We start from the raw sequence: 25,254 nt of genomic DNA, 5'->3' as shown, positions 1-25,254 counted from the left end.
AATGGATATTTCAGATTTATAGTCTGTTTCTGGGAAAATCAAATGAATTACAAGTATGGCCACTATATTTAACATGACAAAATCACACACTGTACTTACAAATGTTCCCGGTCAAGGTCTTCTTGTTTTGTTTCGGTGTTCCCCCGAAAAAGATAAATGGCATCTTTGTGGCCTCTGTCCTTGCTATTTGTGTATTTCATGTACTTTAGGATGCCAAGGAAGCCCTGGAGGCCAAGGAGCGCTACATGGAGGAGATGGCGGACACAGCAGACGCCATTGAGATGGCCACTCTAGATAAAGAGATGGCTGAGGAGAGAGCAGAGTCTCTACAGCAAGAAGTGGACACCATGAAAGAGAAGGTGGAGGAGCTGACCATGGACCTGGAGATCCTGAAACACGAGATAGAGGAGAAAGGTGAGCGCGGTTTTGTGATTAATCAGCATCTTATTGGGAATATGAATGAAAACTTTATCATGGGATAGGGCCATAAGGTGGATAGAGAGCTTCTTGGGAATTATCAAGATTGAGACCTGAAGACATTACTGAGCTGTGGCTGGGTGTGGTGGAAGAAATGTCAACTTCTTTTAATTTGTTTGTATTGTAAAACTTGAATAAAGTTTGTTAAAAAAATTAAAATTAAGAAATGAAGGAGTCGTGTGTCTGGATGTGGTGGAAGAAATGAATGAAGGAGTTGTGTGTCTGGATGTGGTGGATGAAATGAATGAAGGAGTTCTGTGTCTGGATGTGGTGGAAGAAATGAATGAAGGAGTTGTGTGTCTGGATGTGGTGGAAGAAATGAATGAAGGAGTTCTGTGTCTGGATGTGGTGGAAGAAATGAATGAAGGAGTTCTGTGTCTGGATGTGGTGGAGGAAATGAATGAAGGAGTTGTGTGTCTGGATGTGGTGGAGGAAATGAATGAAGGAGTTCTGTGTCTGGATGTGGTGGAAGAAATGAATGAAGGAGTTGTGTGTCTGTCTGGATGTGATGGAAGAAATGAATAAAGGAGTTGTGTGTCTGGATGTGGTGGAAGAAATGAATGAAGGAGTTGTGTGTCTGGATGTGGTGGAAGAAATGAATGGAGGAGTTGTGTGTCTGGATGTGGTGGAAGAAATGAATGAAGGAGTTGTGTGTCTGGATGTGGTGGAAGAAATGAATGAAGGAGTTGTGTGTCTGGCTGTGGTGGAAGACATGAATGAAGGAGTTCTATGTCTGGATGTGGTGGAAGAAATGAATGAAGGAGTTGTGTGTCTGGATGTGGTGGAAGACATGAATGGAGGAGTTCTGTGTCTGGATGTGGTGGAAGAAATGAATGAAGGAGTTGTGTGTCTGTCTGGATGTGGTGGAAGAAATGAATGAAGGAGTTGTGTGTCTGGATGTGGTGGAAGACATGAATGAAGGAGTTGTGTCTCTGGATGTGGTGGAAGAAATGAATGAAGGAGTTGTGTCTCTGGATGTGGTGAGAAACATGAATGAAGGCGTGTTGTATCTGGATGTGGTGGTAGAAATGAAGGAGATGCTTGTCTGGATGTGGTGGAAGAAATGAATGAAGGAGTTGTGTGTCTGGATGTGGTGGAAGAAATGAATGAAGGAGTTCTGTGTCTGGATGTGGAGGAAGAAATGAATGAAGGAGTTCTGTGTCTGGATGTGGTGGAAGAAATGAATGAAGGAGTTGTGTGTCTGGATGTGGTGGAAGAAATGAATGAAGGACTTCTGTGTCTGGATGTGGTGGAAGAAATGAATGAAGGAGTTGTGTGTCTGGATGTGGAGGAAGAAATGAATGAAGGAGTTGTGTGTCTGGATGTGGAGGAAGAAATGAATGAAGGAGTTGTGTGTCTGGATGTGGTGGAAGAAATGAATGAAGGACTTCTGTGTCTGGATGTGGTGGAAGAAATGAATGAAGGAGTTGTGTGTCTGGATGTGGTGGAAGAAATGAATGAAGGAGTTCTGTGTCTGGATGTGGTGGGAAAAAATGAATGAAGGAGTTCTGTGTCTGGATGTGGTGGAAGAAATGAATGAAGGAGTTCTGTGTCTGGATGTGGTGGAAGAAATGAATGAAGGAGTTGTGTGTCTGGATGTGGTGGATGAAATGAATGAAGGAGTTCTGTGTCTGGATGTGGTGGAAGAAATGAATGAAGGAGTTGTGTGTCTGGATGTGGTGGAAGAAATTAATGAAGGACTTCTGTGTCTGGATGTGGTGGAAGAAATGAATGAAGGAGTTGTGTGTCTGGATGTGGTGGAAGAAATGAATGAAGGAGTTCTGTGTCTGGATGTGGTGGACGAAATGAAGGAGTTCTGTGTCTGGATGTGGAGGAAGAAATGAATGAAGGAGTTCTGTGTCTGGATGTGGAGGAAGAAATGAATGAAGGACTTCTGTGTCTGGATGTGGAGGAAGAAATGAATGAAGGAGTTCTGTGTCTGGATGTGGAGGAAGAAATGAATGAAGGAGTTCTGTGTCTGGATGTGGAGGAAGAGATGAATGAAGGAGTTCTGTGTCTGGATGTGGAGGAAGAAATGAATGAAGGAGTTCTGTGTCTGGATGTGGTGGAAGAAATTAATGAAGGAGTTCTGTGTCTGGATGTGGTGGAAGAAATGAATGAAGGAGTTCTGTGTCTGGATGTGGTGGAAGAAATGAATGAAGGAGTTGTGTGTCTGGATGTGGTGGAAGAAATGAATGAAGGAGTTCTGTGTCTGGATGTGGTGGGAAAAAATGAATGAAGGAGTTCTGTGTCTGGATGTGGTGGAAGAAATGAATGAAGGAGTTCTGTGTCTGGATGTGGTGGAAGAAATGAATGAAGGAGTTGTGTGTCTGGATGTGGTGGATGAAATGAATGAAGGAGTTCTGTGTCTGGATGTGGTGGAAGAAATGAATGAAGGAGTTGTGTGTCTGGATGTGGTGGAAGAAATTAATGAAGGACTTCTGTGTCTGGATGTGGTGGAAGAAATGAATGAAGGAGTTGTGTGTCTGGATGTGGTGGAAGAAATGAATGAAGGAGTTCTGTGTCTGGATGTGGTGGACGAAATGAAGGAGTTCTGTGTCTGGATGTGGAGGAAGAAATGAATGAAGGAGTTCTGTGTCTGGATGTGGAGGAAGAAATGAATGAAGGACTTCTGTGTCTGGATGTGGAGGAAGAAATGAATGAAGGAGTTCTGTGTCTGGATGTGGAGGAAGAAATGAATGAAGGAGTTCTGTGTCTGGATGTGGAGGAAGAGATGAATGAAGGAGTTCTGTGTCTGGATGTGGAGGAAGAAATGAATGAAGGAGTTCTGTGTCTGGATGTGGTGGAAGAAATTAATGAAGGAGTTCTGTGTCTGGATGTGGTGGAAGAAATGAATGAAGGAGTTCTGTGTCTGGATGTGGTGGAAGAAATGAATGAAGGAGTTCTGTGTCTGGATGTGGTGGAAGAAATGAATGAAGGAAGGAGTTCTGTGTCTGGATGTGGAGGAAGAAATGAATGAAGGAGTTCTGTGTCTGGATGTGGTGGATGAAATGAATGGAGGAGTTCTGTGTCTGGATGTGGTGGATGAAATGAATGAAGGAGTTCTGTGTCTGGATGTGGTGGAAGACATGAATGAAGGAGTTGTGTGTCTGGATGTGGTGGAAGACATGAATGAAGGAGTTGTGTGTCTGGATGTGGTGGAAGACATGAATGAAGGAGTTCTGTCTCGAAGTGATGAAGTGGATAAATATGAACTGTGTGGATGTGGTGGAAGACATAAAGCTGTTGTGTGTCTGGATGTGGTGGAAGAAATGAATGAAGGAGTTGTGTGTCTGGATGTGGTGGAAGAAATGAATGAAGGAGTTGTGTGTCTGGATGTGGTGGAAGAAATGAATGAAGGAGTTCTGTGTCTGGCTGTGGTGGAAGAAATGAATGAAGGAGTTGTGTGTCTGGATGTGGTGGAAGAAATGAATGAAGGAGTTCTGTGTCTGGCTGTGGTGGAAGAAATGAATGAAGGAGTTGTGTGTCTGGATAAGGCTCCCTCAGCTCTCTCCCTCCTTATTGTTTCAGAGACGGGAGCAGGAGCCATTGGTTCCTGCTGCTGTCCATCGCAGCCAGTGAGGAGGGAGCAGGGGGTGGAGCTGAGCTGCGTCTGTGTGTAACACGTGCCGCAAAACCGGAGCAATCAGCCGGCATTCATGTACATTGCCGAGCCTGCACCTGCCGCCCGCTTGCAGTATATTTACTCAGGTGGTTAAAGTGGTGACAGGGTCTCTTTAACGCCCGCCGCACGACTATATACGTCCGCACAATGGCACGGACAGGCAGAAGGACGTATATATACCTCCCTGCCTAGACGCGGGTGGGGGGTCCGATCGGGCCCCCCCCCCCCCCCCCCCCGCTGCGGGCGGATTCCCTCGGGGAGCGATCCGGGACGACGGCGCGTCGCGATCGCTCCCCGGAGCTGAAGAACGGGGAGAGCCGTATGTAAACACGGCTTCCCCGTGCTTCACTGTGGCGTATTGATCGAGTGATCCCTTTTATAGGGAGACACAATCGATGATGTCAGACCTACAGCCACACCCCCCTACTGTTGTAAACACACACTAGGTGTAGCCTAAAACGTTCAGCGCCCCCTGTGGTTAACTCCCAAACTGCAACTGTCATTTTCACAATAAACAATGCAATTTAAATGCATTTTTTGCTGTGAAAATGACAATGGTCCCAAAAATGTGTCAAAATTGTCCGAAGTGTCCGCCATAATGTCGCAGTCACAAAAAAAATCGCTGATCGCCGCCAGTAGTAGTAAAAAAAAAAATAATTAATAAAAAAGCAATAAAAATATCCCCTATTTTGTAAACACTATAAATTTTGTGCAAACCAATAGATAAACGCTTATTGCGATTTTTTTTTACCAAAAATAGGTAGAAGAATACGTATCGGCCTAAACTGAGGAAAAACATTTTTTTTATATATGTTTTTGGGGGATATTTATTATAGCAAAAAGTAAAACATATTGCATTTTTTTCCACATTTTCGCTCTATTTTTGTTTATAGCGCAAAAAATAAAAACCGCAGAGGTGATCAAATACCACCAAAAGAAAGCTCTATTTGTGGGGAAAAAAGGACGCCAATTTTGTTTGGGAGCCACGTCGCACGAGCGCGCAATTGTCTGTTAAAGCGACGCAGTGCCGAATTGTAAAAACGCCTTTTGGGCATTTAGCAGCATATTGGTCCGGGGCTTAAGTGGTTAAGGAGCGGTGTGTCTGGCCAGGACAGGGAGTACAGTGATGTAGACTCAGTCTGTGTTCTGCTGTTTCCCGGCATGTAGGATCGGATGGCGCCGCCTCCAGTTATCAGGTGAAGCAGTTGGAGGAACAGAACGGCAGGCTGAAGGAAGCTCTGGTCAGGTAAGAGGACCCCCCCCCCCTCCCCCCTGTGTTGCTCGTGTATTCCATGCAGTGTGATCAGTTGCTGTGTACATGGGTAGTTACACTGTGTACTATGGCAGGATGAGGGACCTCTCCGCCTCGGAGAAGCAGGAACACATCAAAGTGCTGAAACATCTGGAGAAGAAGAACATGGAGCTGGATACCCTGCGGCAGCAGAAGGAGAAGATGCAGGAGGAAGTCTCCCACATGGAGAAGACCATCGATGAGCTGAAGGAGCAGGTGACCCCCCACGTCTCTTCATTCTCACTCGCAGCATTGTAGTCATGTTATGTATTCAGTTTATACAGGTAGCTTTACTCAGTGGCGTCACTAGGGTTGGTGTCATCCGGTGCGGTAAAACATGGTGTCACCCCCCCTCTGTCTAGGCTGCCCAGCACCAAGCAGGCAGGGCACGGGGCACACCCGAAACCAGCCCCTGTAAATGATAGTATAGTGGCAGGTTAGGGTAGTATAGAGTGGTATAGTGGCAGGTTGGTGTAGTGGGGTGGTATAGGACAGGTTAAGGTGGTATAGGGCATGTTAGGGTGATATAGGGTAGTTTGGGGTGGTATAGGGCAAGTTAGGGTTGCATAGGGCAGGTTGGGGTGGTATAGGGCAGGTTGGGGTGGTATAGTGCAAGTTAGGGTGGCATAGGGCAAGTTGGGATGGCATGGGAAAGGTTGGGGTGGTACAGGGCAAGTTAGGATGGCATTGGGCAGGTTGGGGTGGTATAGGGCAAGTTATGGTGGTACAGGGCAAGTTAGGGTGGCACAGGGCAAGTTGGGGTGGCATGGGAAAGTTTGGGGTGGTACAGGGCTGTTTGGGGGGGTACAGGGCTGTTTGGGGGGGTACAGGGCAGGCTGGGGTGGTACATGGCAGGCTGGGTGATACAGGGCAGGCTGGGGTGGTACAGGGCAGGCTGGGATTGCACAGGGCAGGCTACGCATGTCGGCTAAAAAAAAAAAAAAAGAACTGGATGGTGTCACCCCTCTAGCGGGTGTCACCCGGTGCGGACCGCACCCCCCTAGCAACGCCTCTGGCTTTACCAACCTGATCCTATCACCTGTTTGACTGCTTTTCCTGTGTGCTGTACTCAGGTGGACGCAGCTCTGGGGGCTGAAGAAATGGTGGAGACTCTGGCCGAGAGGAACCTGGATCTGGAAGAGAGAGTCCGTGAACTGCGAGAGACCGTCGTCGACCTGGTGTGTGCCCCTTTTTATACATGTTGTATGTCTAGTCACCAGACCCGTGCTAATTGTCCCTACTCACCTGTGTGCAATATCCTCATTGACTACATCAGACCAACACATCTTTTCGCAGTCTGGTGATTGGCCTACCACTACCCCCAACCCCAAATTCCCCAGCCGCCCCCCTCAGTCTGGGCCAATTCTGACATCCTTCTCCTACATGTAAAAATCAGCATTTTGTTGCTAGAAAACTTGGAAGCCCCAAACATTTTTTTTTTATATCATTTTTTAATATAATGTATATATTATGTTTATTGTATTCTCACATCAAAATGTATTAAAAATAAAATAAAAAATTCAAATATCGTGACATAAATAAGCAATACCTACCTGGGCCTCGCTGCCTCGGAGGGGACCTGGGCCTCGCTGGGGACCTGGGCAGTGCCGATCCTGGAGGGCCCTCCGCAGTTTTGCGGGCCCCTAAGCGGCTTGCGTAGTGAGCCTATAGGGCGGATCGGCCCTGGACCTGGGCCTCGCTGCCTTTAGAGGCGGACCCGGGCCTCGCTGCCTTTAGAGGGGGACCTGGGCCTCGCTGCCTTTAGATTGGGACCCGGGCCTCGCTGCCTTTAGAGGGGGCCCTCGCCGCCTCAGCGGGGGACCCGGACCTCGCCCCCTCAAATCCTAGTACATACGTTCTTAGGTTTGAAAGTTTAGTTCCCTCTAAAAACCTCTTCAGTCATTCAGGGGAGGAGTCTTCTCTCCAAGACTCTTCCTCTTGCAGAGAGATCCGGTGACTTGTCCTTAATGTTCCCCTAACGGGGAAATTCCTTCAATGACTGCGCAGGCGCAAACTTGCCGACGGAAATCTCCCAACCTCGCCCGGCATCCAGGCTCATTCTTTAACATCCCCGTGGATTGGAGGATGTTAAAAAAAGAGCCAGGAGGCCGAGCGAGCCGTCCGAGCACAGCGAGGACGTGAGGCCGACTGGCCACTTACCTCGAAATCCACGTCGCCCTGGATGCTGGCCGCGGTTCGGAGATTTTCGTCAGCAAGTTTGCACCTGCGCAGTCCTTGAAGGAACTTTCCCGATAGCTGGAACCATCTCAGCACATCAGCTTGAGCATGCGCTGGAACTTCCACGATAGCTGGAACCAGCACGGCAGATCACCGGCTCTACAAGGCTCTATGTAAATTCTTCCAGATTTTGATCTTTGCACTGATAATCTGCTTGTTGCTGTAGCACTCCAAACTAATCCAGAACTTTTTTGTTTTCTTTCTTTTCAGGAAGCCATCAATGAGATGAATGACGAGCTCCAGGAAAACTCCCGCGAGACGGAGCTGGAACTGCGCGAGCAGCTAGACATGGCAAGTGCCCGGGTACGAGAGGCGGAGAAACGCGTAGAGGCCGCCCAAGAGACTGTGGCTGATTACCAGCAGACCATCAAGAAATACCGAGATCTGACCGCTCATTTGCAGGTAATCAATTGACCAATTGATCAGAATACACACACACACACACACACACACACAGTTTCCTTTAAACTGGTTATGAATGGAGTTGTCCAGGAGCACTGATATCACTGTTGTCTGTTGTAGGAGGTGAACAGAGAGCTCAGGAACCTGCAGGAGGCCTCAGTGGAGAAGGAACAGCAACCGTCTCCTGAAATGTTTGACTTCAAGATCAAGTTTGCTGAGACAAAGGCCCATGCCAAGGTATGAAGAGCTGCTGACCTCCTATATTTGTAGTCTGGAGATTCCCATCCTGGGTTGGTGAGTTTGTCAGATTAAAGAACAACGCTGGACTCCTCTTGTTCTTCAGGCCATCGAGATGGAGCTGCGAAAGATGGAGGTGAACCAGGCCAATCGCCATGTGTCCCTGCTGACGTCCTTTATGCCGGACAGCTTCCTGCGACACGGAGGAGATCATGACTGCATCCTCGTCCTGCTGCTCATCCCCAGACTCATCTGCAAGGTCAGATTTCCTTCTTCCTGTGTCTGTACCAGTTGTGTGCCCGCTGCCTATCCCCCCCATCCCCCTTTCCTGTGTTACCCCTACATTGTATTGGCGTCACTGTGCCCGCTGCCTATCCACCCATTTCCTGTGTTACCCCTACATTGTATTGTCACTGTGCCCGCTGCCTCTCCACCCTCTTTCGTGTGTTACCCCTACATTATATTATGTCGCTGTGCCCGCTGCGTATCCCTACATTGTATGGTGTCACTGTGCCCACTGCCTATCCACCCCCTTTTCTGTGTTACCCCTACATTGTATTGTCACTGTGCCCGCTGCCTATCCACCCCCTTTCCTGTGTTACCCCTACATTGTATTGGTGTCACTGTGCCGGCTGCCTATCCACCCCCTTTCCTGTGTTTCCCCTACATTGTATTGGTGTCACTGTGCCCGCTGCCTATCCACCCATTTCCTGTGTTACCCCTACATTATATTATGTCGCTGTGCCCGCTGCGTATCCCTACATTGTATGGTGTCACTGTGCACACTGCCTATCCACCCCCTTTCCTGTGTTATCCCTACATTGTATTGTCACTGTGCCCGCTGCCTCTCCACCCCCTTTCCTGTGTTACCCCTACATTGTATTATGTCGCTGTGCCCCCTGCCTATCCACCCCCTTTCCTGTGTTACCCCTACATTATATTATGTCGCTGTCTCCGCTGCGTATCCCTACATTGTATGGTGTCACTGTGCCCGCTGCCTATCCACCCCTTTTTCTGTATTACCCCCTACATTGTATTGTCACTGTGCCTGCTGCCTCTCCACCCCCTTTCCTGTTTTACCCCTACATTGCATTGGTGTCACTGTGCCCGCTGCCTATCCACCCCCTTTTCTGTATTTCCCCTACATTGTATTATGTCGCTGTGCCTCGCTGCGTATCCCTACATTGTATGGTGTCACTGTGCCCACTGCCTATCCACCCCCTTTCCTGTGTTTACCCCTACATTGTATTGTCACTGTGCCCGCTGCCTCTCCACCCCATTTCCTGTGTTACCCCTACATTGTATTATGTCGCTGTGCCCGCTGCCTATCCACCCCCTTTCCTGTGTTACCCCTACATTGTATTATGTCGCTGTGCCCGCTGCGTATCCCTACATTGTATGGTGTCACTGTGCACACTGCCTATCCACCCCCTTTCCTGTGTTATCCCTACATTGTATTGTCACTGTGCCCGCTGCCTATCCACCCCCTTTCCTGTGTTACCCCTACATTGTATTATGTCGCTGTGCCCCCTGCCTATCCACCCCCTTTCCTGTGTTACCCCTACATTATATTATGTCGCTGTCTCCGCTGCGTATCCCTACATTGTATGGTGTCACTGTGCCCGCTGCCTATCCACCCCTTTTTCTGTATTACCCCCTACATTGTATTGTCACTGTGCCTGCTGCCTCTCCACCCCCTTTCCTGTTTTACCCCTACATTGTATTGGTGTCACTGTGCCCGCTGCCTATCCACCCCCTTTCCTGTGTTACCCCTACATTGTATTATGTCGCTGTGCCCGCTGCGTATCCCTACATTGTATGGTGTCACTGTGCCCGCTGCCTATCCACCCCCTTTTCTGTGTTACCCCTACATTGTATTGTCACTGTGCCCGCTGCCTATCCACCCCCTTTCCTGTGTTACCCCTACATTATATTATGTCGCTGTGCCCGATGTGTATCCCTACATTGTAGGGTGTCACTGTACCCATAGGGAATGCATTAGAACTACTTTAACCCAGTAAATCTCAGGTGCATCACCTCTCCCCCGGGATCTCGGGACACAATATTGAAACACAATGGGGGTTAATTTGTTAGAGGCAAACGCACTGTACAAATTCAGGTTCTCCAGAGATTGGAAGAGAAGTCTGGGGTTTTTTGTTTCCCGCTGAGGGGCTGAGCTGGGTGCCGGTCCCGGGGTCCTGGCTGATTCTGACTTCCATTGTCGTGATGACAAAAAAAAGCTGCAGAAAAGATGACAAAAACGCCAGTAAATCGATATGCTCAGGTGTGAGTGGAGCCTTCTACTCCGGCCAGTTTCTCCTTTTGTGGCGGTACTGGGTTCTGAAGCTCGGTGGGAACGCAGAATTTTCTCTAGGACATCCAGCAGCAAAGATTCCTCCTATAGGTTTTGCTTTAATTCCTCCGCTGTCAGCCAGTCGCAGCGTTTTGCTTCATTATCAGTCAGTCCTGTGTATCACTATCGCCCTCACATGGTCAACTGAAGGTACTTTTGTATCCATGAATAGAGCTCTTCACATTCACAGCATTAGAGGAGATTGTTACAATACCCCCGTCACTACCCGGGGAAGATGGGGGGTATAATAGATGGGATTAGAATTGGGAAAACGACTTACCTTACCCCCTCGCCCCCACAGGCTTCATCTGCATTGCATGACCAGTTCCTCAAAGCCACCGATTTAATCTGAGCAGCGGTGACCTCTTATCACAAGCATAAGCGTCTAATCATTGTGTGCTGTCGGGTTGTCTCTGATGTCCTCTCTGTGTGTTTTCAGGCGGAGCTGATCAGTAAACAGGCCCAGGAGAAGTTTGAGCTTTCAGAGACCGGTGAGAAGACGGGTATGAGGGGAGCCGTGGGAGAGCAGATGAGCTTTGCAGCCGGTCTGGTCTATTCTCTGAGCCTCCTCCAGGCCACACTACACAAATACGAGCAGTGAGTGACCTTTCATCATCTTATCCGTGTTCTACGGATAGAAAACAGAGGCTTTTACATGAGAATTTCATTTATTAAGGGAAAAAACGCTGTCCGAACCTGCCTGTGGCCCTATGTGATAAAGTAATTCACACTCTCTCCCTCCTCCTCTCCCTCTCCCTCCTCCCCTCTCTCTCCTCCACCCCTCTCCCTCCTCCTCCACCCCTCTCCCTCCTCCTCCACCCCTCTTCCTTCTCCTCCACCCCTCTCACTTCCTTCTCCTCCACCCCTCTCACTCCCTCCTCCTCCACCCCTCTCCCTCCTCCTCCACCCCTCTCCCTCCTCCTCCACCCCTCTCCCTCCTCCTCCACCCCTCTCCTTCCTCCTCCACCCCTCTCTTTCTCCCTCCTTCTCCACCCCTCTCCCTCCTTCTCCACCCCTCTCCCTCCTTCTCCACCCCTCTCCCTCCTTCTCCACCCCTCTCCCTCCTTCTCCACCCCTCTCTCTCCCTCCTTCTCCACCCCTCTCTCTCCCTCCTTCTCCACCCCTCTCTCTCCCTCCTCCTTCACCCCTCTCCCTCCTTCTCCACCCCTCTCCCTTCTCCTTCACCCCTCTCCCTCCTTCCTCCTCCTCCACCCCTCTCCCTCCCTCCTCCTCCACCCCTCTCTCTCCTCCCTTCTCTCTCCTCCTCCCTTCTCTCTCCTCCTCCCTTCTCTCTCCTCCTCCCTTCTCTCTCCTCCTCCCCTCTCCCTCCTCCCTTCTCTCTCCTCCTCCCCTCTCCCTCCTTCTCCACCCCTCTCTCTCTCTCTCTCTCTCTCTCTCTCCACCTCTCTCTCTCTCTCTCTCTCCACCTCTCTCTCTCTCTCTCCACCTCTCTCTCTCTCTCTCCACCTCTCTCTCTCTCTCTCCACCTCTCTCTCTCTCTCTCCACCTCTCTCTCTCTCTCTCCACCTCTCTCTCTCTCCACCCCTCTCTCTCTCTCTCTCCACCTCTCTCTCTCTCCACCCCTCTCTCTCTCTCTCTCTCTCTCTCTCTCTCTCTCTCTCTCTCTCTCTCCACCCCTCTCTCTCTCTCTCTCTCTCTCTCCACCCCTCTCTCTCTCCACCCCTCTCTCTCTCTCTCTCTCTCTCTCTCCACCCCTCTCTCTCTCCACCCCTCTCTCTCTCTCTCTCTCTCTCTCCCTCCTCCTCCTCCTTCTCTCTCTCTCTCTCTCTCTCTCTCTCTCTCTCTCTCTCTCTCTCTCTCTCTCTCCCCCCTTCCCCCTTTTCTCTCTCTCTCTCTCTCTCTCTCTCTCTCTCTCCCTCTCTCCCTTCCCCCTTCTCTCTCTCTCTCTCTCTCTCCCTTCCCCCTTCTCTCTCTCTCTCTCTCTCTCTCTCTCTCTCTCTCTCTCTCTCTCTCTCTCTCTCTCTCTCTCTCTCTCTCTCTCTCTCTCTCTCCCTCCTCCTCCCCCCTCTCTCCCTCCCTCCTCCTCCCCCCTCTCTCTCTCCCTCCCTCCTCCCCTCTCTCTCTCTCCCTCCTCCTCCCCTCTCCCTCCTCCTCCCCTCTCCCTCCTCCCACCCCTCCCCCCCCTCTCTCTCTCTCCCCCCCCCTCTCTCCCTTCCCCCCCTCCCTCTTACTAAATCATGAATGAACTATGATTAACCAAGTTTTGTGGAAAGCTGGGTTAAATCTTGTCACACTGTTGGTATCATGTCAAAAAACATTATACCAACAGTCAGACATGGTGGTGGTTGTGTCATGGTCTGGGGCTGTATGACTTGTCTTCATTGATGGAACCATGAATTCTGAGCTCTACCAGAAAATCCTGAAGGAGAATGTCCGGACATCATTTCCTGACCTCAAGCGCATTTGGGTTAGGAAGCAGTATCATGATCCAAAACACACCAGCAAGTCCATCTCTGGCTCAAAAAAAACTAAATTTAGGTTTTGGAGTGGCCTAGTCAAAGTCTGGACTTAAATCCTATTGAGATGCCGTGGCATGACCTTCAACAGGCCGTTCATGCTGGAAAACCCTCCGATGTGGCTGAATTAAAACATATCTGCAATGAAGAGTGAGCTGACACAGTGATGTGAAACTATTGATTTCAGTTGTTTGCCGCCAAGGGTGGCACAACCAGTTATTAGGTTTAGGGGGGCAATTACTTTTTCACACAGGGCCAGGCAGGTTTGGACAGCTTGTTTCCCCTTAACAAATACAATTCTCATTTTTAAAAACTGCATTTTGGATTTACTCTGGTTTTCTTTGTGTAATATACATTTTATTGATGATCTTAATTAGGGTTGTCCCGATACCAAGCATTTGCCCGAGTACTTGTACTCGGGCAAATGCTCCCGATGCTTCACCCGATACTTGTACAGTCAGCGGTGATCAGTGCGTGGGGAAGTTACAAGCACCGCTCACCGCTGTATAGATTTAAAAGTAATTTCTCCGCTTCTTTCTTTACCTCCCCCCCCCCCTGCTTTAAAATCAGCGGTGATCAGTGCTTGTAACTCCCCCACACACGATCACCGCTGACTGTCCTGTGTCCTCCTCCAGCCCCCCTCCGTTTTGCTTCAGTCTCTCTCCCTCCGTGTCCCCCTCTGCGTTTCCTTCTCCCTCCGTGTCCCCCTCGGTGTTTCCTTCTCCCTCCGTGTCCCCCTCGGTGTTTCCTTCTCCCTCCGTGTCCCCCTCGGTGTTTCCTTCTCCCTCCGTGTCCGCCTCTGCGTTTCCTTATCCCTCCGTGTCCCCCTCTGCGTTTCCTTCTCCCTCCGTGTCCCCCTCTGCGTTTCCTTCTCCCTCCGTGTCCCCCTCTGCGTTTCCTTCTCCCTCCGTGTCCCCCTCTGTGTTTCCTTCTCCCTCCGTGTCCCCCTCGGTGTTTCCTTCTCCCTCCGTGTCCCCCTCGGTGTTTCCTTCTCCCTCCGTGTCCCCCTCGGTGTTTCCTTCTCCCTCCGTGTCCCCCTCGGTGTTTCCTTCTCCCTCCGTGTCCCCCTCTGTGTTTCCTTCTCCCTCCGTGTCCCCCTCGGTGTTTCCTTCTCCCTCCGTGTCCCCCTCGGTGTTTCCTTCTCCCTCCGTGTCCCCCTCGGCGTTTCCTTCTCCCTCCGTGTCCCCCTCTGCGTTTCCTTCTCCCTCCGTGTCCCCCTCGGCGTTTCCTTCTCCCTCCGTGTCCCCCTCGGCGTTTCCTTCTCCCTCCGTGTCCCCCTCGGCGTTTCCTTCTCCCTCCGTGTCCCCCTCGGCGTTTCCTTCTCCCTCCGTGTCCCCCTCGGCGTTTCCTTCTCCCTCCGTGTCCCCCTCGGCGTTTCCTTCTCCCTCCGTGTCCCCCTCGGCGTTTCCTTCTCCCTCCGTGTCCCCCTCGGCGTTTCCTTCTCCCTCCGTGTCCCCCTCGGCGTTTCCTTCTCCCTCCGTGTCCCCCTCGGCGTTTCCTTCTCCCTCCGTGTCCCCCTCGGCGTTTCCTTCTCCCTCCGTGTCCCCCTCGGCGTTTCCTTCTCCCTCCGTGTCCCCCTCGGCGTTTCCTTCTCCCTCAGTGTCCCCCTCGGCGTTTCCTTCTCCCTCCGTGTCCCCCTCGGCGTTTCCTTCTCCCTCCGTGTCCCCCTCGGCGTTTCCTTCTCCCTCCGTGTCCCCCTCGGCGTTTCCTTCTCCCTCCGTGTCCCCCTCTGTGTTTCCTTCTCCCTCCGTGTCCCCCTCGGCGTTTCCTTCTCCCTCCGTGTCCCCCTCGGCGTTTCCTTCTCCCTCCGTGTCCCCCTCGGTGTTTCCTTCTCCCTCCGTGTCCCCCTCGGCGTTTCCTTCTCCCTCCGTGTCCCCCTCGGCGTTTCCTTCTCCCTCCGTGTCCCCCTCGGCGTTTCCTTCTCCCTCCGTGTCCCCCTCGGCGTTTCCTTCTCCCTCCGTGTCCCCCTCGGCGTTTCCTTCTCCCTCCGTGTCCCCCTCGGCGTTTCCTTCTCCCTCCGTGTCCCCCTCGGCGTTTCCTTCTCCCTCCGTGTCCCCCTCGGCGTTTCCTTCTCCCTCCGTGTCCCCCTCCGTGTTTCTCTCTCCCTCCGTACTCCTCCTCCACCCCCTTGAACTGTCAGGATGGAGAACGGGGTAGGAGCTGGTAAATCCGGCTCCTTACTGTTCCGAATGGACAGAGTCAGTGATTACTGAATCTGTCCATTCACATAACTGAAACATTGTAAACTGTGATTACAATGTTTTAGTTTATGAATAAGGAGAAGCGGCGGTCTTCTCTCCATTCATTTTCAGCGCAGCTGAGGCTGCAGAGAAAGGGATTGGGGAATCCGTGTCCCTAGTCCCTTTCCCTGTCTGAGAGGGGAGATGTCAGAGGTCTGTTAAGACCCCTGACATCTCACCAAAGCCCCCCAACAGGGCTGATTAAAAAAAAAAAGATTTTTTTTTTTTTTTGCAATAAATAATTTAAAAAATAAAATGTAAATAATAATAAAAAATAAAAAAACACGCTGACAATCCACTAACCCCCCCTCCCTCAAAAAAAAAAACCCGCCATTGTCACGTGACATTAAAAAACGTATCGGTATTCGGTATCGGCGAGTACTTGAAAAAAATGATCGGTACTCGTACTCAGTCTCAAAAAAGTGGTATCGGGACAACCTAATCTTGTGAGAAAAATATGTTTTTCACAGGACTGCATTTATCAACTGGATTTTCATCCCCCCCACAGGGCTCTGAACAAGTGCAACGTGGAGGTGTACAAGAAGGTGGGCACGCTGTACCCGGAGATGAGCGTCCATGAACGATCGTTGGACTTCCTGATCGAATTGTTACACAAAGATCAGCTGGATGAGACGGTGAATGTGGAGCCGCTCACCAAAGCCATCAAGTACTATCAGGTACGAGCCGCCATACCCGGGACTAGCGCAAGATGTGAGCTTGTTTTATTGTCTTTTTTTATATCTTTTTTTTTTTACATCTTTTCAGCACTTGTACAGCATCCACCTGGCTGACCAGCCTGAAGACTGCACTATGCAGCTGTTTGACCATATCAAGGTGAGTGCTGCTTATTATACCTTCTACAGCGCCTTGAGAAAGTATTTATACCCCCTCTAACCACTTAAGGACCGCCTAACGCCGATATACGTTGGCAGAAGGGCACGGCTGGGCACAGGCACGTACCTGTACGTCGCCTTTAAGAGCCCAGCCGTGGGTCGCGGACCCAGTCCAAAGCTCTGTGACCGCGCCCGCGATCGCCGCCGGTGTCCCGCCATCGGGTCACAGGAGCTGAAGAACGGGGAGAGCTGAGTGTAAACAAACCTTCCCCGTTCTTCACAGTGGCAGTGATCGTCTGGTTCCTGATATAGGGAAAGACGATCAGTGACGTCACACGTCCAGCCCCGCCCCCCTACAGTAAGAATCACTCCCTTAGGGCACACTTAACCCCTTAGCGCCCCCTAGTGGTTAACCCCTTCACTGCCATTGTCATTTTCACAGTAAACAATGCATTTTTATAGCACTTTTCGCTGTGAAAATGACAATGGTCACAAAAATGTGTCAAAATTGTCCAAAGTGTCCGCCATAATGCAGCAGTCACGAAAAAATCGCTGATCGCCACCATTAGTAGTAAAAAAAATGACTAATAAAAATGCCATAAAACTATCCCCTATTTTGTAGACGCTATATTTTTTGCGCAAACCAATCAATAAACGCTTATTGCGATATTTTTTTTTTTTTTTTTTTACCAAAAATAGGTAGAAGAATACGTATCGGCCTAAACTGAGGGAACAAAAACATATTTTTTTCTTTTTTAGGGATATTTATTATAGCAAAAAGTAAAAAATATTGATTTTTTTTTTTCAAAATTGTCGCTCTATTTTTGTTTATAGCGCAAAAAAAAAAAAAAAAACGCAGAGGTGATCAAATACCACCAAAAATAAAGCTCTGTTTCTGGGAAAAAAAGGACGCCAATTTTGTTTGGGAGCCACGTCGCACGGCCGCGCAATTGTCAGTTAAAGCGACGCAGTGGCGAATCGCAAAAAAGGGCAAGGTCCTTTAGCTGCATTTTGGTCTGGGTCTTAAGTGGTTAAAGACACTTAGGGGGGGGGGGCACCTACTGCTGACTTCTTTCTAAATATATGAGCCGTCTGTCATGTTGGTGTTTTGGCTGCAGTGTTCAGTGACCCAGAACAAGTGTACAATGTAGATGTCTGGCGTTCCTCCGACTTTCCTGATCTCCATGTTTTGTTCTGAATCGGTGACTCGGACATTCCCATATCCCCCCCCGTTCTCTATCTCCAGTCTGTAACTGAGATCTGTCTTTTTTTTGTCCACAGTTTACACAGAGCGCTCTGGATTGTATGGGAGTTGAAGTGAGCAGACTGCGCGCCTTCTTACATGTGAGTAACCTGTGACCCGGAGATCCCTCACCTGCTTCACCTCTCTGCCCTGTGACCCGGAGATCCCTCACCTGCTTCACCTCTCTGCCCTGTGACCCGGAGATCCCTCACCTGCTTCACCTCTCTGCCCTGTGACCCGGAGATCCCTCACCTGCTTCACCTCTCTGCCCTGTGACCCGGAGATCCCTCACCTGCTTCACCTCTCTGCCCTGTGACCCGGAGATCCCTCACCTGCTTCACACCTCTGCCCTGTGACCCGGAGATCCCTCACCTGCTTCACCTCTCTGCCCTGTGACCCCTCACCTGCTTCACCTCTCTGCCCTGTGACCCGGAGATCCCTCACCTGCTTCACACCTCTGCCCTGTGACCCGGAGATCCCTCACCTGCTTCACCTCTCTGCCCTGTGACCCGGAGATCCCTCACCCGCTTCACCTCTCTGCCCTGTGACCCGGAGATCCCTCACCTGCTTCACCTCTCTGCCCTGTGACCCGGAGATCCCTCACCTGCTTCACCTCTCTGCCCTGTGACCCCCGGAGATCCCTCACCTGCTTCACCTCTCTGCCCTGTGACCCCGGAGATCCCTCACCTGCTTCACCTCTCTGCCCTGTTACCCCTGGAGATCCCTCACCTGCTTCACCTCTCTGCCCTGTGACCCGGAGATCCCTCACCTGCTTCACCTCTCTGCCCTGTGACCCCTCACCTGCTTCACCTCTCTGCCCTGTGACCCGGAGATCCCTCACCTGCTTCACCTCTCTGCCCTGTGACCCCGGAGATCCCTCACCTGCTTCACCTCTCTGCCCTGTGACCCCCGGAGATCCCTCACCTGCTTCACCTCTCTGCCCTGTGACCCGGAGATCCCTCACCTGCTTCACCTCTCTGCCCTGTGACCCCTCACCTGCTTCACCTCTCTGCCCTGTGACCCGGAGATCCCTCACCTGCTTCATCTCTCTGCCCTGTGACCCGGAGATCCCTCACCTGCTTCACCTCTCTGCCCTGTGACCCCTCACCTGCTTCACCTCTCTGCCCTGTGACCCGGAGATCCCTCACCTGCTTCACCTCTCTGCCCTGTGACCCGGAGATCCCTCACCTGCTTCACACCTCTGCCCTGTGACCCGGAGATCCCTCACCTGCTTCACCTCTCTGCCCTGTGACCCCTCACCTGCTTCACCTCTCTGCCCTGTGACCCGGAGATCCCTCACCTGCTTCACACCTCTGCCCTGTGACCCGGAGATCCCTCACCTGCTTCACCTCTCTGCCCTGTGACCCGGAGATCCCTCACCCGCTTCACCTCTCTGCCCTGTGACCCGGAGATCCCTCACCTGCTTCACCTCTCTGCCCTGTGACCCGGAGATCCCTCACCTGCTTCACCTCTCTGCCCTGTGACCCCCGGAGATCCCTCACCTGCTTCACCTCTCTGCCCTGTGACCCCGGAGATCCCTCACCTGCTTCACCTCTCTGCCCTGTTACCCCTGGAGATCCCTCACCTGCTTCACCTCTCTGCCCTGTGACCCGGAGATCCCTCACCTGCTTCACCTCTCTGCCCTGTGACCCCTCACCTGCTTCACCTCTCTGCCCTGTGACCCGGAGATCCCTCACCTGCTTCACCTCTCTGCCCTGTGACCCGGAGATCCCTCACCTGCTTCACCTCTCTGCCCTGTGACCCCTCACCTGCTTCACCTCTCTGCCCTGTGACCCGGAGATCCCTCACCTGCTTCATCTCTCTGCCCTGTGACCCGGAGATCCCTCACCTGCTTCACCTCTCTGCCCTGTGACCCGGAGATCCCTCACCTGCTTCACCTCTCTGCCCTGTGACCCGGAGATCCCTCACCTGCTTCACCTCTCTGCCCTGTGACCCCGGAGATCCCTCACCTGCTTCACCTCTCTGCCCTGTGACCCAGAGATCCCTCACCTGCTTCACCTCTCTGCCCTGTGACCCGGAGATCCCTCACCTGCTTCACCTCTCTGCCCTGTTACCCCTGGAGATCCCTCACCTGCTTCACCTCTCTGCCCTGTGACCCGGAGATCGCTCACCTGCTTCACCTCTCTGCCCTGTGACCCCTGGAGATCCCTCACCTGCTTCACCTCTCTGCCCTGTGACCCGGAGATCGCTCACCTGCTTCACCTCTCTGCCCTGTGACCCCTCACCTGCTTCACCTCTCTGCCCTGTGACCCGGAGATCCCTCACCTGCTTCACCTCTCTGCCCTGTGACCCGGAGATCCCTCACCTGCTTCACCTCTCTGCCCTGTTACCCCTGGAGATCCCTCACCTGCTTCACCTCTCTGCCCTGTGACCCGGAGATCGCTCACCTGCTTCACCTCTCTGCCCTGTGACCCCTCACCTGCTTCACCTCTCTGCCCTGTGACCCGGAGATCCCTCACCTGCTTCACCTCTCTGCCCTGTGACCCGGAGATCCCTCACCTGCTTCACCTCTCTGCCCTGTGACCCGGAGACCCCTCACCTGCTTCACCTCTCTGCCCTGTTACCCCTGGAGATCCCTCACCTGCTTCACCTCTCTGCCCTGTGACCCGGAGATCGCTCACCTGCTTCACCTCTCTGCCCTGTGACCCGGAGATCCCTCACCTGCTTCACCTCTCTGCCCTGTGACCCCGGAGATCCCTCACCTGCTTCACCTCTCTGCCCTGTGACCCGGAGATCCCTCACCCGCTTCACCTCTCTGCCCTGTGACCCGGAGATCGCTCACCTGCTTCACCTCTCTGCCCTGTGACCCCTCACCTGCTTCACCTCTCTGCCCTGTGACCCCGGAGACCCCTCACCTGCTTCACCTCTCTGCCCTGTGACCCCGGAGATCCCTCACCTGCTTCACCTCTCTGCCCTGTGACCCCGGAGATCCCTCACCTGCTTCACCTCTCTGCCCTGTGACCCCGGAGATCCCTCACCTGCTTCACCTCTCTGCCCTGTGACCCGGAGATCCCTCACCCGCTTCACCTCTCTGCCCTGTGACCCGGAGATCCCTCACCTGCTTCACCTCTCTGCCCTGTGACCCGGAGATCCCCTTACCTGCTTCACCTCTCTGCCCTGTGACCCCTCACCTGCTTCACCTCTCTGCCCTGTGACCCGGAGATCCCCTTACCTGCTTCACCTCTCTGCCCTGTGACCCCGGAGATCCCTCACCTGCTTCACCTCTCTGCCCTGTGACCCCGGAGGTCCCTCACCTGCTTCACCTCTCTGCCCTGTGACCCCGGAGATCCCTCACCTGCTTCACCTCTCTGCCCTGTGACCCCGGAGATCCCTCACCTGCTTCACCTCTCTGCCCTGTGACCCGGAGATCCCTCACCCGCTTCACCTCTCTGCCCTGTGACCCGGAGATCGCTCACCTGCTTCACCTCTCTGCCCTGTGACCCCTCACCTGCTTCACCTCTCTGCCCTGTGACCCCGGAGATCCCTCACCTGCTTCACCTCTCTGCCCTGTGACCCCGGAGATCCCTCACCTGCTTCACCTCTCTGCCCTGTGACCCCGGAGATCCCTCACCTGCTTCACCTCTCTGCCCTGTGACCCGGAGATCCCTCACCCGCTTCACCTCTCTGCCCTGTGACCCGGAGATCCCTCACCTGCTTCACCTCTCTGCCCTGTGACCCGGAGATCCCCTTACCTGCTTCACCTCTCTGCCCTGTGACCCCTCACCTGCTTCACCTCTCTGCCCTGTGACCCGGAGATCCCTCACCTGCTTCACCTCTCTGCCCTGTGACCCGGAGATCCCCTTACCTGCTTCACCTCTCTGCCCTGTGACCCCGGAGGTCCCTCACCTGCTTCACCTCTCTGCCCTGTGACCCCGGAGATCCCTCACCTGCTTCACCTCTCTGCCCTGTGACCCCGGAGATCCCTCACCTGCTTCACCTCTCTGCCCTGTGACCCCGGAGGTCCCTCACCTGCTTCACCTCTCTGCCCTGTTACCCCCAGAGATCCCTCACCTGCTTCACCTCTCTGCCCTGTGACCCGGAGATCCCTCACCTGCTTCACCTCTCTGCCCTGTGACCCCGGAGATCCCTCACCTGCTTCACCTCTCTGCCCTGTTACCCCTGGAGATCCCTCACCTGCTTCACCTCTCTGCCCTGTGACCCGGAGATCCCTCACCTGCTTCACCTCTCTGCCCTGTGACCCCTCACCTGCTTCACCTCTCTGCCCTGTGACCCGGAGATCCTCACCTGCTTCACCTCTCTGCCCTGTGACCCGGAGATCCCTCACCTGCTTCACCTCTCTGCCCTGTGACCCCTCACCTGCTTCACCTCTCTGCCCTGTGACCCGGAGATCCCTCACCTGCTTCATCTCTCTGCCCTGTGACCCGGAGATCCCTCACCTGCTTCACCTCTCTGCCCTGTGACCCGGAGATCCCTCACCTGCTTCACCTCTCTGCCCTGTGACCCGGAGATCCCTCACCTGCTTCACCTCTCTGCCCTGTGACCCCGGAGATCCCTCACCTGCTTCACCTCTCTGCCCTGTGACCCAGAGATCCCTCACCTGCTTCACCTCTCTGCCCTGTGACCCGGAGATCCCTCACCTGCTTCACCTCTCTGCCCTGTTACCCCTGGAGATCCCTCACCTGCTTCACCTCTCTGCCCTGTGACCCGGAGATCGCTCACCTGCTTCACCTCTCTGCCCTGTGACCCCTGGAGATCCCTCACCTGCTTCACCTCTCTGCCCTGTGACCCGGAGATCGCTCACCTGCTTCACCTCTCTGCCCTGTGACCCCTCACCTGCTTCACCTCTCTGCCCTGTGACCCGGAGATCCCTCACCTGCTTCACCTCTCTGCCCTGTGACCCGGAGATCCCTCACCTGCTTCACCTCTCTGCCCTGTTACCCCTGGAGATCCCTCACCTGCTTCACCTCTCTGCCCTGTGACCCGGAGATCGCTCACCTGCTTCACCTCTCTGCCCTGTGACCCCTCACCTGCTTCACCTCTCTGCCCTGTGACCCGGAGATCCCTCACCTGCTTCACCTCTCTGCCCTGTGACCCGGAGATCCCTCACCTGCTTCACCTCTCTGCCCTGTGACCCGGAGATCCCTCACCTGCTTCACCTCTCTGCCCTGTGACCCGGAGACCCCTCACCTGCTTCACCTCTCTGCCCTGTTACCCCTGGAGATCCCTCACCTGCTTCACCTCTCTGCCCTGTGACCCGGAGATCGCTCACCTGCTTCACCTCTCTGCCCTGTGACCCGGAGATCCCTCACCTGCTTCACCTCTCTGCCCTGTGACCCCGGAGATCCCTCACCTGCTTCACCTCTCTGCCCTGTGACCCGGAGATCCCTCACCCGCTTCACCTCTCTGCCCTGTGACCCGGAGATCGCTCACCTGCTTCACCTCTCTGCCCTGTGACCCCTCACCTGCTTCACCTCTCTGCCCTGTGACCCCGGAGACCCCTCACCTGCTTCACCTCTCTGCCCTGTGACCCCGGAGATCCCTCACCTGCTTCACCTCTCTGCCCTGTGACCCCGGAGATCCCTCACCTGCTTCACCTCTCTGCCCTGTGACCCCGGAGATCCCTCACCTGCTTCACCTCTCTGCCCTGTGACCCGGAGATCCCTCACCCGCTTCACCTCTCTGCCCTGTGACCCGGAGATCCCTCACCTGCTTCACCTCTCTGCCCTGTGACCCGGAGATCCCCTTACCTGCTTCACCTCTCTGCCCTGTGACCCCTCACCTGCTTCACCTCTCTGCCCTGTGACCCGGAGATCCCCTTACCTGCTTCACCTCTCTGCCCTGTGACCCCGGAGATCCCTCACCTGCTTCACCTCTCTGCCCTGTGACCCCGGAGGTCCCTCACCTGCTTCACCTCTCTGCCCTGTGACCCCGGAGATCCCTCACCTGCTTCACCTCTCTGCCCTGTGACCCCGGAGATCCCTCACCTGCTTCACCTCTCTGCCCTGTGACCCGGAGATCCCTCACCCGCTTCACCTCTCTGCCCTGTGACCCGGAGATCGCTCACCTGCTTCACCTCTCTGCCCTGTGACCCCTCACCTGCTTCACCTCTCTGCCCTGTGACCCCGGAGATCCCTCACCTGCTTCACCTCTCTGCCCTGTGACCCCGGAGATCCCTCACCTGCTTCACCTCTCTGCCCTGTGACCCCGGAGATCCCTCACCTGCTTCACCTCTCTGCCCTGTGACCCGGAGATCCCTCACCCGCTTCACCTCTCTGCCCTGTGACCCGGAGATCCCTCACCTGCTTCACCTCTCTGCCCTGTGACCCGGAGATCCCTCACCTGCTTCACCTCTCTGCCCTGTGACCCGGAGATCCCCTTACCTGCTTCACCTCTCTGCCCTGTGACCCCTCACCTGCTTCACCTCTCTGCCCTGTGACCCGGAGATCCCTCACCTGCTTCACCTCTCTGCCCTGTGACCCGGAGATCCCCTTACCTGCTTCACCTCTCTGCCCTGTGACCCCGGAGGTCCCTCACCTGCTTCACCTCTCTGCCCTGTGACCCCGGAGATCCCTCACCTGCTTCACCTCTCTGCCCTGTGACCCCGGAGATCCCTCACCTGCTTCACCTCTCTGCCCTGTGACCCCGGAGGTCCCTCACCTGCTTCACCTCTCTGCCCTGTTACCCCCAGAGATCCCTCACCTGCTTCACCTCTCTGCCCTGTGACCCGGAGATCCCTCACCTGCTTCACCTCTCTGCCCTGTGACCCGGAGATCCCCTTACCTGCTTCACCTCTCTGCCCTGTGACCCGGAGATCCCTCACCTGCTTCACCTCTCTGCCCTGTGACCCCGGAGATCCCTCACCTGCTTCACCTCTCTGCCCTGTGACCCGGGGATCTCTCACCTGCTTCACCTCTCTGCCCTGTGACCCGGGGATCCCTCACCTGCTTCACCTCTCTGCCCTGTGACCCCGGAGATCCCTCACCTGCTTCACCTCTCTGCCCTGTGACCCCGGAGATCCCTCACCTGCTTCACCTCTCTGCCCTGTGACCCGGGGATCTCTCACCTGCTTCACCTCTCTGCTGACTCTACATGCGAAATCCAGTGCAGGAGGGCTTAGCTCCACCCGTCATTGTGCTTTCATCATCTTATCAGTCTTTTATGTCCTTTATGATATTTGTTACAACCAGGTCAGATATGGGAGGTCAGCTATCTCATTGGAGGGGAGGGATGGGAGGTCAGATCTCTCATTGGAGGGGAGGGATGGGAGGTCAGATATGTCATTGGAGGGGAGGGATGGGAGATCAGATATCTCATCGGAGGGGAGGGATGTGAGGTCAGATATCTCATTGGAGGGGAGGGATGAGAGGTCAGATATCTCATTGGAGGGGAGGGATGTGAGGTCCGATATCTCATTGGAGGGGAGGGATGGGAGGTCAGATCTCTCATTGGAGGGGAGGGATGGGAGGTCAGATATCTCATTGGAGGGGAGGGATGGGAGGTCAGATATCTCATTGGAGGGGAGGGATGGGAGGTCAGATATCTCATTGGAGGAGAGGGATGGGAGGTCGGATATCTCATTGGAGGGGGAGGGATGGGAGGTCGGATCTCTCATTGGAGGGGAGGGATGGGAGGTCGGATCACTCATTGGAGGGGGAGGGGTGGGAGGTCAGATATCTCATTGGAGGGGAGGGATGTGAGGTCAGATATCTCATTGGAGGAGAGGGATGGGAGGTCGGATATCTCATTGGAAGGGAGGGATAGGAGGTCGGATATCTCATTGGAGGGGGGGATGGGAGGTCGGATCTCTCATTGGAGGGGGGGATGGGAGGTCGGATCTCTCAATAGAAGATTGTAAT

General features: G+C 53.6%; 2 protein-coding genes across 7 annotated transcripts in view; both read left to right on the top strand.

The window, feature by feature from the left end:
- DCTN1 (dynactin subunit 1) overlaps nucleotides 1-25,254 on the top strand; it is an 89,041-nt gene that overhangs the window by 30,988 nt on the left and 32,799 nt on the right. For all 6 annotated transcript variants that reach the window (XM_040335700.1, XM_040335683.1, XM_040335692.1 and 3 more), the window contains 11 exons: nucleotides 210-414; nucleotides 5,270-5,348; nucleotides 5,450-5,609; nucleotides 6,467-6,571; nucleotides 7,842-8,033; nucleotides 8,154-8,270; nucleotides 8,377-8,529; nucleotides 11,063-11,220; nucleotides 15,849-16,017; nucleotides 16,106-16,174; nucleotides 17,455-17,517. In XM_040335700.1, coding sequence (XP_040191634.1) covers nucleotides 210-414; nucleotides 5,270-5,348; nucleotides 5,450-5,609; nucleotides 6,467-6,571; nucleotides 7,842-8,033; nucleotides 8,154-8,270; nucleotides 8,377-8,529; nucleotides 11,063-11,220; nucleotides 15,849-16,017; nucleotides 16,106-16,174; nucleotides 17,455-17,517 — 1,470 coding nt within the window. The remainder of the gene's footprint in view (nucleotides 1-209; nucleotides 415-5,269; nucleotides 5,349-5,449; nucleotides 5,610-6,466; nucleotides 6,572-7,841; nucleotides 8,034-8,153; nucleotides 8,271-8,376; nucleotides 8,530-11,062; nucleotides 11,221-15,848; nucleotides 16,018-16,105; nucleotides 16,175-17,454; nucleotides 17,518-25,254) is intronic.
- Nucleotides 2,707-3,481, top strand: LOC120924698. Its single transcript, XM_040335711.1, has 2 exons — nucleotides 2,707-3,008; nucleotides 3,050-3,481. Exons 1-2 carry the CDS (start codon nucleotides 2,709-2,711, stop codon nucleotides 3,455-3,457), a joined length of 708 nt encoding a protein of 235 aa, XP_040191645.1. The 5' UTR covers nucleotides 2,707-2,708; the 3' UTR covers nucleotides 3,458-3,481.

Source organism: Rana temporaria, chromosome 1, assembly GCF_905171775.1.
Source record: "Rana temporaria chromosome 1, aRanTem1.1, whole genome shotgun sequence".
Lineage (NCBI taxonomy): Eukaryota > Metazoa > Chordata > Amphibia > Anura > Ranidae > Rana > Rana temporaria.
This window is presented reverse-complemented; position numbering and strand designations above follow the sequence as displayed.